A 13636-nucleotide genomic window follows, 5' to 3' on the forward strand; every position below is an offset into this window, starting at 1 on the left:
CTCAACCAAAAGGAACTGCTATAAGGTTTAACCTAGTGCCCTGGTAGGAATATTACAAGGTGCAAGTGTGCAAGTGAGTAATAAACATGAAATGTACACACAAGCCATAAAATGCTATGCCAATGCGAGTAATGAATTTAATGGTATAGCCCTTCTCAAAGTAGTACCTACAATTGTGGAACTATTATAGGCGTGAGCCACTGTGCCCATCTGGCTAGATATAGTTTTGTGCAGAAAAGACCTATGTTTACATGGTACTATCTGCTTTAGAATTGAGGCTGCAGATTCAATGTTACTTCAACAGAAATGTATCTAATTCCTTATTCAGCTTGATGTATTTGTCAAAGTACTTGGGGAAAAATGTCTTTAGAAAATTCTATCTAAAGATTATCAAGAAATTGCAAGGTATCACAATTACTGGCTTTCTGAATATTTTAGTTGGATGATCTTATTCATCGGTCGATATGGTTGCATGCTTTGCTTCCTGAAAACAGAACAGTTCACTCAAAATTATTTTATGTTTAAAGTTTATGGAGCATATATTACAAAACAGGCTTTTTTTTTTTTTTCTTGAGATGACATAAAAACCCACTGTATCTTGCAGTCATGGAGAATTCAAATATATTAAAACCATCATATTTTGTAATGATTCCCAAAGACCCACAATGCATTTATCCTATGTTGTTAAAAAGCGTTTCTATTCAAAAAACTTATTTCGAAAGTGTCTTGGGTATCATTGCTATAGAAAGAAAACTTATGAATTTCTTCAGCTCCTGCATTTTAGATTCTCTGTTGACTGTCATTTCTGCACCATCGCTTCTTTTTCCCGTGTTAAATGTAAAGTTGTGATGACTACAGAGTCAAATGATTGATTCTCTTTGTGTCTTTATAAATGAATGTACATTTATCTCAATGTGAGATTTAAAGCATGTGAGGAATTATTTAACATTTATACATGACTATAAGCTACCTTTTTAAAAAATAGCTCAAATTTTGGGTTTTTTAGTATTTAACATGGTTTGTATTAAAGTCCCCCACCCCTGCCCTGGGTTTTCAAGTGCTTATAGCATTTTTATTACTAAGCCACATTTAGTTATGCAAAACAAAGAAATATATTCCTATTCCTATGAACCACTACAAACGATTTTTAATTTAACATGTTTATGAAAATGTAAATGTTTAGTATAGTAAAGGGTAAAGGATTTCTCATTCACAAATGAATTGTGATTCTAGGAGAAGTTTATTCAATTTTAAAAGTAAAACTTATCAGTCCTTGGGATGAAGAAGCTGACTGAAGATTTTTATTCAGTAAATAGCCTTTTGATTAAAGTTTTTCCAAGGACTGAAATATAAAAACTTACAACATGAACTGAGACTGTGATGATGCCTTGATAAAACTTTTGTTTTATTATTACAAATTTGGCAGTAATTTTATAAGCAAGTGCATCTGTGTATAAACTACTACTGTAGATTTGTTGAAGACATGCTCTATTATTTTTTAGTCATAGTTCTTGGAGGACATTGTGATGCTGCAATACGGAGCACATGATAAATGGCTAGACCCAGATTCACATCCTTTGAACTTGTCAGATCGCTACCACAAGGCGTGTTGATTGGGAAAATGTGCTAGTCTTTAAGTGCCCTCTGCTGTTTTTCCAGAATGCTGCAGTCACACGCAGCTAGGGGGAACCGGTCTCAAAGTTCTTCATTAAAAGCCTCAATTAAAATAATGTTCAATCAATAGATTAAAGACTAATGTTTTGTTCACTGTGGACTTGTAAAACAGCAGTTTACAACTTCCTAATGACGGGAGTGCAGTGCGTCTTCATAGGGAAAGGAGCGAGAGGTCGTTATCTTTGCTGGAAGAGTGCTTGTTCTTTGGCAAGGACACAGCTCTTCAGTAAGATGGTCTTTTCTTGGAGGTTCTCCAGTATTCACTAGGATGGGAACTTGCCCAGATTTCTACTGTATCAACCTAGAGAGTTTGTAAAAATATGTCTTATATCTTTATTTTTTAAAAAAGGTAGATAGAACCATTACTGTTTTGCATTATATTTTTAGAAGAAGATCCCTGGGCCACTGGAAGATTTTGGTTCTGTATCTAAATATGCATCAAAAGGAGATCCCTGCAAGTCAGAGGACTTAATGCAAGCCTGAACTTCTGTGGAAGCTGCCTTAAAATTCTCTAGCAGTAGACAGACTTTGGCTACTGTGTGTCCATTTCCAATTATTGATCTACTGTTGTGCACCTTGACAGTGCAATCAGTTGTTCCTTAGTTATGTAGCCTTTTTCTTCTGATCTTTCTTTTTGAGATGTTGACTGACCTGAAGGTGTGAGCTCAAGTTAACTCTCTTGGCACAATCCAAGAAGTCACTTTTTTTTTTTTTTAACTCCAGTACTTTTGATCTCCTATAACCAAGTAGGTAATTTAGAAGTTACATAATACTTTGAACTTTTTTCTCCATGCCAATCTCGATAATTTCCAAGCTGGTCAAGATGAAAAGAAAGCTTTTGTAAGTCTTATTGTAGATTTGCATGGAATAACTAACTCGTTTAAATCGAGCCTCTAAAATCCTGAGCTTCCGAGTTGGGGAGAATTTGCTGAAGTGTCTTCAAGTCCAATGTTGCATTTTATGGAATCTGAAGCACCATCAATTGTAAGAGGCACCACTACTTGATGAGTCATAAAGAAAAAGGTTTCAACTGTAATTCTAAGATACCATCAATTATAATACATCTGATTTCAGAATGTTAAAATGTGAGGGGATAAAGTGCATCCTGGAATCAGTGAAATAATGCTGTTTCCATTAACAACTGGCCATGCTGCTATAATCTTTATTTACCATTCATGATTTAGGACTTAGAATGGAAAAATACATGATTCTCAGCTCACTACTTTTTGCTTTTTATCTTTTTTTTTTTTTTTTGGCTTTTATTTCATTTTGTTTTAATGAAATAAATGAAAAAATCAACATTCTGGTGGGGATAATTCTTCACCCCAGTTTAAATTCCAATCTGGACCCTTGGGACTCAAATATGCTTATTTGGAAATGTCCTTTTTCTTGAATCCTTTTTTTTGCTTTTCTTTTCCTTCTCAGCTTCCTACCTTAATGAAATTCTGTGTTATTGCTTCTGAAAAAAAGAAAGAGGAGCCATTTTGACTTAGCTCTGAAAGTAGAATCCTTCAGGCGGATTTCTTTGGATTAGGATGAATAGTTTACTCCTTTAGTGAGATGGCCCATGGTGATTTAACTTATCTTTCCTGGTGGCTGGCATAGAACAGACACTTGCTAAATCTTTGTGGTGTCTAATCTTGATGTTGAGGACTTTTTTAAAATGTGAGAGTGGCACAAACACATTTTATTGGGAACTCCTTGTGCCCAAAAGTTTACATTGTTTGTCATCCTAAATAATAGAATTCCATTCCAGGCTTTGTCATGTCATACATCTAGAGAAGTGATCCATACGCTTTGGCACATTGCAGCATACACCATAATGGAAAACCAATATTCAAAGGGGTCTCTGTTAATAGCAGGTATAGCATAACCTAGAATGAAAAGAAGAGGTAACTGGAGTAGGGCCTTGTGTAACTGTCCTTGTCATAGTTATCTAGCTGATCTCAGCCTGCATCCTAAAATACGAGATTAGGACACTGAACTTTTAATGTTACTATATGAATCATTTATTTCAGTGCTGCTATCTATACCCTTTATCAGATATGTGCCTATCTGACATGTTTATGTTGTGGTTATATATCAAAATAGTGAGATGGTTATTTTATTATTGTCTTTTCTTTCCTGTTAAAAACACTGTTTGATTCAGCTAATTATTACAGTAAAATGGTCCAACCCTTTTTAGCCACTAGCATCACTGTAGATTTATAACTCTTTCTCATTAATAATAAAGGTTCACATGTGTGGACTGTTGATAATGAGAGGAAAACATACCATATACTAGAATGTGGGAAATTATATATATATATAATTATATATATATATAATTGCTTAATTGAATGAAAGTAATTTTATTTCCCTCGCTGCTTTTACTTAACAGCCATATTTCACGTTACATTCTAGAAGGGTGAATATTTATTCCTTACATGTAGAATAGACTCAAGTCTTTAAAGCCCTGAGTTTAGCCTGTAATGCCGAAGGTGGGTAACATAAGAATAGAGCACCTTAACGGGGGTTAGTGGAGAGGCAAATCTAAATAATACATTGAGTCCAATTTCAACCACTGGAATTTTCTTTTTTAAAAAAATTTATTATTATTACTATTATACTTTAAGTTCTAGGGTACATGTGCATAACGTGCAGGTTTGTTACATATGTGTACTTGTGCCATGTTGGTGTGCTGCACCCATCAACTCGTCAGCACCCATCAACTCGTCATTTACATCAGGTATAACTCCCAATGCAATCCCTCCCCCCTCCCCCCTCCCCATAATAGGCCCCAGTGTGTGATGTTCCCCTTCCCGAGTCCAAGTGATCTCATTGTTCAGTTCCCACCTATGAGTGAGAACATGCGGTGTTTGGTTTTCTGTTCTTGTGATAGTTTGCTAAGAATGATGGTTTCCAGCTGCATCCATGTCCCTACAAAGGACACAAACTCATCCTTTTTTAAGGCTGCATAGTATTCCATGGTGTATGTGTGCCACCTTTTCTTAATCCAGTCTGTCACTGATGGACATTTGGGTTGATTCCAAGTCTTTGCTATTGTGAATAGTGCCGCAATAAACATACATGTGCATGTGTCTTTATAGCAGCATGATTTATAATCCTTTGGGTATATACCCAGTAATGGGATGGCTGGGTCATATGGTACATCTAGTTCTAGATCTTTGAGGAATCGCCATACTGTTTTCCATAATGGTTGAACTAGTTTACAATCCCACCAACAGTGTAAAAGTGTTCCTATTTCTCCACATCCTCTCCAGCACCTGTTGTTTCCTGACTTTTTAATGATTGCCATTCTAACTGGTGTGAGATGGTATCTCATTGTGGTTTTGATTTGCATTTCTCTGATGGCCAGTGATGATGAGCATTTTTTCATGTGTCTGTTGGCTGTATGAATGTCTTCTTTTGAGAAATGTCTGTTCGTATCCTTTGCCCACTTTTTGATGGGGTTGTTTGTTTTTTTCTTGTAAATTTGTTGGAGTTCTTTGTAGGTTCTGGATATTAGCCCTTTGTCAGATGAGTAGATTGCAAAAATTTTCTCCCATTCTGTAGGTTGTCTGTTCACTCTGATGGTAGTTTCTTTTGCTGTGCAGAAGCTCTTTAGTTTAATTAGATCCCATTTGTCAATTTTGGCTTTTGCTGCCGTTGCTTTTGGTGTTTTAGACATGAAGTCTTTGCCCATGCCTATGTCCTGAATGGTAGAATCAATAGCATGAAAATGGCCATACTGCCCAAGGTAATTTATAGATTCAATGCCATCCCCATCAAGCTACCAATGACTTTCTTCACAGAATTGGAAAAAACTGCTTTAAAGTTCATATGGAACCAAAAAAGAGCCCACATTGCCAAGACAATCCTAAGTCAAAAGAACAAAGCTGGAGGCATCACGCTACCTGACTTCAAACTATACTACAAGGCTACAGTAACCAAAACAGCATGGTACTGGTACCAAAACAGAGATATAGACCAATGGAACAGAACAGAGTCCTCAGAAATAATACCACACATCTACAGCCATCTGATCTTTGACAAACATGAGAAAAACAAGAAATGGGGAAAGGATTCCCTATTTAATAAATGGTGCTGGGAAAATTGGCTAGCCATAAGTAGAAAGCTGAAACTGGATCCTTACCTTACTCCTTATACGAAAATTAATTCAAGATGGATTAGAGACTTAAATGTTAGACCTAATACCATAAAAACCACTGGAATTTTCTAATGAAAAGAAGCATACCAAGTGTGATCAACTTTTATTCAAAATCCCAGTATTCAAAAGTACTTTTCAAGTTTACCCAGGTAGAATTCTCAAGGTCATATTTTCCATTGAGTATAGTTAGTTCTGATGCTTCTTTGTGTGTGTGTGAGAGAGAAGGGGTCTTGCTCTGTCACCCGGGCTGGAGTGCAGTAGTGCAATCATGGCTTATTGCAGCCTTGACCTTCTGGGCTCAAGCGATCTTCCCACCTCAGCCTCCCAAGTAGCAGGTGTGTGCCACCACACTTGGCTAATTTTTTAACTTTTTGTAGAGACAGAACTTTCCTATGTTGCCCAAGCTGGTCTTGAACTCCTGGACTCAAGCGATCCTCCCACCTCAGCCTCCCAAAGTGCTGAGATTACAGGTGTGAGCCACCGCACCCAGCCTCTGATGCATCTTATCAGTTATTGGGAATCTAATCAGAGTAATAGTTTGGGTTTAGTTAGTCTTATTTGCAATTTATAAGGATAGCATATGTTATAAAGAAATTACGTCTGTTATAAAGAAATCATTCTAATAAACTGAACAATTACATTAAACTAGTTTGTAAGTACGTTCTTGTTTTATGACCTTGAACATACATTAGAACGTCATAACTCAGTTTTTATACCTAAATAAATATGATACCATATTATTGAACACAAATTTTTAAAAACTTTAAAAAGTGAAACATCGCATGTTAACCTCAAGGACTAGCTGTAGCAGCAGTCCAGTGTGATCACCTGTTCTGTCCTCACTGTACTTGTTAACAGGCCTTAAGGATGCTGTACCCCAGAAGCCTCATACTGCTAAGCAGATGGAGATCTCTTTTTTTCAGGGAGGATCTATTGGCATTCAAATTGTTAGGCATGATGAAGGGTCTCCATTACACATCTGTCTCCAAATCTAGCTTACCTGGATGGTGTTGCTTGTTTTTATCTTATAGATACCCTATGCAGCAAGTTTGATCAGGAAAGAAAAGCTTGGCGCCCATCTTAGCAAAAGCTAAAAGGTAAGATCGTCAGAGGAAAGCAATTTTCTTAACTCTCTGTATTGTTGTGTGCTTGAACATATTCTTTATTGATGTGTTTGAAATAGCCCAAGGGATTGGTAAATTTGCATCCTGTGTTTGAGTCAATATACCAATAAACTTCGTTATGTCCGGGGATGGGATTTCCTAAATGAATGGCCAAGTACCTCTTATAAATTCCATGGAAAATTCCTATAACTAAAAATTCTGTATTCAGTCTGCAAAAGTGATCTTCTTTCTGTTTTACGGCTTTCTGCTCTTTATGGTTCTGACACCCCAATTACTGCCCCCAAGGAAACCAAAGTGTCAGCAGTCATCCTCAGGGTGTCTCATCTCTGTCTCTCCTTCGCTTCCAAAAAGCCTGCCTGAAATCTGACTTTCAGAGAGTTACTGCAGGTGGTAATATGAACAACTGGGGACAATATAGACCTTTGAGACCTTCTGCTCTAGGAATAGTAACTAATCTTTTCCCTAAACTAGTAATAGTCTCTCTACAGCTGAAGCCAGGTTCAAGATCATATCAGTTTAAAAGAAAATGGGAAAGACAATTATTTTGGACTCTTAAGGAAAAGCAGACAGTGAAAATTCAATGGCTATATTCAGAACATACCTAAACATTTGAAAAGAAACTTTTTCAGCACATGGAAGAAGACATATGTAATTATTAGAATTGTGGGAATGCAAAAACTAGCACTTTGTTTCTGTAACAATATATTGGGATGACCTAACAACTAGGATTGCTAAATCAGGAAAAAAACCACAGATGCCAAAGGTAGCATTTGTTAGTGCTCATGGCCAGCTAGGACTGCAGCCATTTATCAGTTTGATCCATTCCCATCAGAATGACTCTTCCCACTCCTCCCCTCTGGAACATATTTTCAACTCAATAGAATTTGTTAGCAAAGAGAATTGTGCAGGCTCACGGTTCCTTTCGTTCCTTCACCTCCCTTCTGCATATCACAAATTTCCTCTAGCAAGTGCAAATGACAATTTTTCTTGCCATTATTTTTATTAGTGGTAGTCTTCAGTATTTGTCTTAAATAATAATTATTATGTTACATTTCATCAGGTGCTCAAAACCCTTTCCAAAACAGTCTTTCATTCATGTGCTTTCCCTTAATTTTACACATGGGGAACTGAGGTTTACAGATAAGAGATGTGACATTTTATGTTCATGTTGCAAAGCCAAGAAGGGATTCTGGGGGCCCTGACTTTGTATCTAGTGCCTGCTTCTTCCTAATGCATGGACTTATTGTTCTTGGTGAGCAGATGATACTGCAACAGAGGTGCTCAGAGAGTAAGTCATTCTGTTTCTATCTCTATGAAGTTATTAACAAATGCACCTGTGAAGTTGGCTCTGTTCTATATATTAAAGTATTTTTATTAAGTCTGAAGTTGACTTTGGGCAATTTCTTTCTCAGTATAGTAGACCAGGTTTACACCAGCAGTGTGAAATGAAAATTTTAGAACATTTAGATTCCAGTGAATTTTAACTCAGAATATCAAGATAATTAAGGCAAGAATGGTCCAAATTAATTCTGATAAACTCCATACGTATAATGGTTGAAAATGTCAAACTAATTTTCTTTCAAGAGAAAATATTAGGATGTTTTTAAAAATAACCTTCTTATTCAAAGTTTATAAATCATAAAGTCATACGAATCATGAAGTTTACAAATCAAAACTCAGTGAATTGCAGTCACCCAGGGACACACACAAACACACACATACACACACACACAATGAAAACAAAAACAAAAGGAAACTCAGTAAATGTTCACAATGAGCTCACTTAGCTTTCCAGCCCCTGATAACAACCTTGTGCCCCTGTCCAGCTTCTCCCACTCCCTACCCCCAATGATGGTAAATTTTGCCTGTTTTTGAACTTTATGTAAATGACATTGCATAGAACATTCTCTTGTGTCTGGCTTGTTTTACTCAGCACTTGGGAGATTCATCCATTAGAATGGGGTTTTTGTTGTTTTGTTTTGAGACAGGGTCTCACTCTTCTGCCCAGACTGGAGTTGCAGTGATGTGATCATAGCTCAATACAGCCTTGACCTCCCTGGCTCAAGCCATCCTCCTATCTCAGCATTATAGGTGTGCATGCCACCATGCCCAGCAAATTTTTTTTTATTTTGTAAAGACAGGGTCTCCCTATATTTCCCAGGCTGGTTTCAAACTCCTGGGCTCAAGCAGTCCTCCTGCTTTGGTCTCCCAAAGTGCTGAGATTACAACCATGCCCAACCTTAGAATGTGATTTGATTTATACTTAAGAGCTTCAATAAACTCTCTTTGTATTCCTTACACTTCCCTAACCCATCTTCCCTGTTTATCAGGCCTGAGCCCATTTTGCACCTACAGATTAAGACTCACTGCCCAGAAACTACACCTCTGATAGTGACCTAGCATACGGTTAGGTGGGAAAAAGAAAAAAAAAAGATTGATTTGTGTTTAGTAACTAATGCTTCCTCCATGCTGATTTTGTTTCCATCCTTGCAGACAACAGGGATTTCTCTAAGTAGACCCTGGTGCTTTCAGAAGATTAGTGGTTACTTAAATGCTTAGCTAAATCAGCCAAGCAGAGAATCATGACTGTATCGTTAGAGGCAGTCTCTGATTCTCAACATGCCAAGCCTGCAAGGAGTTACCCCAAGAGAGATTACAAGATAAAAATCATTACACCAAGGGAGAGAGACACATTCTGTCTTGCAGAGTGACCACAGGTTTCCAAATTAGGGACTGATGCATTAATGTCTTATGCAAGAGTGACCCTTAAGGTAGTATGCTGTATTCTTGCTACCCAGTGGATTCCAATATTACTATTAAGAGGAGGAAGCTTTTCAAAACCACAGGAATCCACTTAGTAAGCTGAGCGAGTACTGCCACATATCACTGATCTGCATATTTTTTTTGTCCTACATTAGAACATGAGAAATTCCATGTTGAGTCAGAATAAAGATCCACCCAGGTCAAGATACTTTAAGAGCAAAATTGTTGTTCTTAGCAATATCAACCTCAAAATGTAGGCATATACACTGAATACTCTTAGATTTCCCTTGATAACACCATAAAGATCCATTACCCATGGATTTATCTACACCTTTCTTCAACCTAAGCATAGTCCCCATTGGGGCAATGAATTCTATTTGTTAAGCTACCAGCTGTTAAAGTGTAGTTTATTTTATTTACCTTCAAACTACCTCCTAAAACAAGCCCTATTAGATTAGACATTGTACTGCTCTTCGTATTTGTCTCATTATGAGCTCATGAGTACTATGGAAAGGATTTGAAAAAATACTTCAAAATGTTGCAGACATTATCCTTTCACCTGGGCCCATTTTTAATGCCAGAATTATTCCCGATGGCCTTCCTAACATCTAGTTAATTCTGTGACCCACTTCCTGCACAGATAACCCAGTGTCATCTGTGTGAAATCTGTCCCCAAATAAAAATGGTATGACGTTTAATGGTATTTAATGGTATAATGGTATTATTACTTTACATTCATTTTCTTCCAAACACATTTAAACGTTTTGCAGTTATCATTCATGTAACTGGTTGAAGCACCCACAACTTTCACAGACAAGAATTAAACTGTTTTACATAAGTAGGAAGTGAATCAGGGAAATGTCTCATTCATAGTCATGCAGAAACTCATTGGCCAAACTGGAAATGATAATAATGATCATTTATTGAGCACTAACTATGCCAGATACTGGCTAAATACTTACTGTGTTATCCTTACAATGCTGTAAGGTAGATCCTGTTATTACCTCCAATTCATACTTAGAAACTGAGTCTCAGGGAGTCACATAGCTCTCAAGTGACAGATACATGATTCAATCCAGGTCTATTTGACCCTAAAACTTTCTCCCTGTCTTCCTTGGGTCCTTAGCTGGTGGTGAGGGAGACTGGGTGCCAGATCTGATGCTATCTCCCTATATTATCTTGAGTAACATCATTTCATCTCTTTGAGTCTCACTCTTATCTATAAAATGTGGATGGCCAAACCTGATCAAAATCTCTACTAGCTCTAAAATTTTGGCTGCCACTTTTGTGTGCCAATTTTCTGATATATTATCTCTTTTTTCCCAGAAAAGGGCCACTTTCATGAAAGTCAGCCCAGGACCCCATGTAACACCCAAGGGCATTACCTACCTATTTTTGCCTTATGTCTGCATTTTCTTAATCACTAATTGCTACATTGCATCTTTCTGGAGCGTCTGGAATATTATTTTTTATTGGTATTTTAACTATATCTACCTCTTTGGTAAACTCTTATTTTTGTTTCACTTCTGGAATAATTACTATGAAAGTAACAACAAGAGTCTTAAAAAAAAAAAGATATTGGATTTAATTGAACATTCTGTGTCTTCCCTTTGTATAGATCAAAGATAAAGAGGGAGAGTGGTACATTCATTTCTCTCATCTTTAGTCAGACATAAGAGGTTCTTTTAAGAATCTCTGTAGAGAATAATGGTGTGCCCCCACTGTTCTAAGAACTTTATGTTGATTATCTTATTCAATCTTTGGAACAACCCATTGAGGTAAGTATTACTGCTTTCACCCCCTACAGCTGAGAAGGCTAAAGAGACAAGAGATGAGTAAGTTGCCTGTGGTCTCACTGCTAGGAAGTCACAGGATTTGAGCCATGCTGGGGCTGACTCTGCATTCCATACTTTGTCTGCTCTCCCCTGGTTTGTCACCTAAAATCGTGGCCTAATTCACAACTTGTATTATCAGTTATAAATACGCAGTTAATAACTAATCCAATCATTCCATTGATTTTGAATCACAAAACCTCCGCTCATACTCCTATGTTGCCCTGACACTCTATGACAAGAAAAATAAACATAACTTGGGCCATCCAATCAAAACCAACAGAGCACCAGAGCATGAAATTCTGTCTGCCCCTTTCACTGCAGGCTGCTTTTGTCTTTGCCCAACAACAAATCCCAGCTTCTAAACCCATCTAAATGGTTTTACTGTAAAAAGGACACAGCAAACCAGCACACTCTTATGTAATATTTCTGGTTTGACTCAGTGTCATTAGAGATATATAACCTAGGGTGGCAGACAAAATGTCTTCTCCTAAGGAGGTATACCAAATATTACTCTAAATGTTTTAAAATTATCTGATTATATTAGGCTCAGCTTGTCATTCTGTGCTTTTGTCTTGTCCCAGGTGCACAGAACGACTTACTCTTGTTCTCTTGTAAGATACAGCCTGCCATGGAGCACTTCTGACCCGCATTAAAGACTGCAGATCGAAAGGGCTTGGGAATTAAATACAAAATCAGGTTCAGGAGAACCTAAGGACAAGTGACCTCAAAACAGCATGGACAACCATGTAAAATAGACTGTAGCGGCCATTCATTAGTTGGGGGAGGGGGGAGCCAACCAGAGCAGTCAATGCTTGTCGCATCTTTTGGTGGAACCAAAGTTCGAGTCTTCGTATTTTTAAAGGACAGTTGAACCCAGAGCATGGGAAGTGCTATTAGCCAACTGGGATGGGAAATCCATGGATGGTCTCAGGCAGTCTCAGTGCTGCACACATGGAGAAAGCAACTCTACAAAACTGTCTTTTCCTTTTGAAGAAGTGATTCTTGGTGGAAAGAAAACACAAGACCTGTCCTAGGAGTGGGGATCGCGTTTCAACGGATGGGAAGGCACCAGCCATACAAACCTGCTTTTCATAGAAAACTGGACAGACTTAACACGTGGCCCCTTCCTCTCTGTACTTTGCCTGCTGTATGAATGAAGATTGTATTCCTCTGGAAATATTTTACAGTTTAATATTGAGTGTAATTAAGAATATAATCATGTTATCAAAAATGGTATTTAACTCTGTTGTAGTTTCTTTAACATTCATGTGGATAAAAAAAGTCTATAATAAAAAAACTATGAAGTAATAGTGGTGTTCATGTAGTTAAATGCATATTTGCTTGAGGATAACTAAGAGAAATTCATACTTTTAAGAATTATTTTGGTATAAAAATATTTGAATAAATTATTTTTGAAAACAGAATTCCTTCAAAAATGATTATTAAAGGCTAGCCCAGCCTTTGGTCATTGTCAGCATCTGGACAACTCCCCCATTGTTTTAGGATCTTTGTATAGGTAAAAGAATGTTCTAAATTCCTGCTAGGTCTTCCAGTAGTGTTGCTGATAAAGCCCACCATAGGCCTTCCTACTTACTGTGATGTTAAATCCAAGTCCACAAGATCATATTATGCCTCAAATTCTGCCTTTCAGATGAGAGAGATAGATAGTGAACACTTTGCAGCCAAGATTTCTAAGGTAATGTGGGTTGCACAGAAGTCCACCATGGATGACCTTCCAACCTGAGGTTGCCAAAGCGCATCCTAACTGAAAAAACATCTCACCATTGGCATCCCTCAACAGATTTCAAAAGAGCCTTCAGATGCATCGCCATGAGATTTAATACTTTTTCCACACCAGCTTTATTACCACAAACTATCCCAAAAAGCTTCACAACTTACCCTTGAGATAAATGCTCTTATCTTGGCTGTGACAATAAGAAACCAAAGGAGGGATACTCATTTGTGATCTTCTTCCTAGCCTATGAAGGATGAGAAGTTGTGTTAGAGAAGGAATGTAAACCAAGTCCCAGAGTCTGGAAACAGATTCTTAGTGACCACTAACAGAAACTAATATGAAGATGCTGTGACAA

General features: G+C 37.4%; 1 protein-coding gene across 1 annotated transcript in view; it reads left to right on the forward strand.

Moving 5' to 3' along the window:
• The window catches only part of SKOR2 (SKI family transcriptional corepressor 2), a 47476-nt gene extending 34622 nt beyond the window's left edge, over positions 1–12854 (forward strand). The window contains exons 8-9 of the mRNA XM_007974101.3: positions 6856–6921; positions 12128–12854. Coding sequence (XP_007972292.1) covers positions 6856–6918 — 63 coding nt within the window. The 3' untranslated portion in view covers positions 6919–6921; positions 12128–12854. The remainder of the gene's footprint in view (positions 1–6855; positions 6922–12127) is intronic.
• Positions 12855–13636: the final 782 nt, after the last annotated feature.

The sequence above is a fragment of the Chlorocebus sabaeus genome, chromosome 18 (genome assembly GCF_047675955.1).
Source record: "Chlorocebus sabaeus isolate Y175 chromosome 18, mChlSab1.0.hap1, whole genome shotgun sequence".
Lineage (NCBI taxonomy): Eukaryota > Metazoa > Chordata > Mammalia > Primates > Cercopithecidae > Chlorocebus > Chlorocebus sabaeus.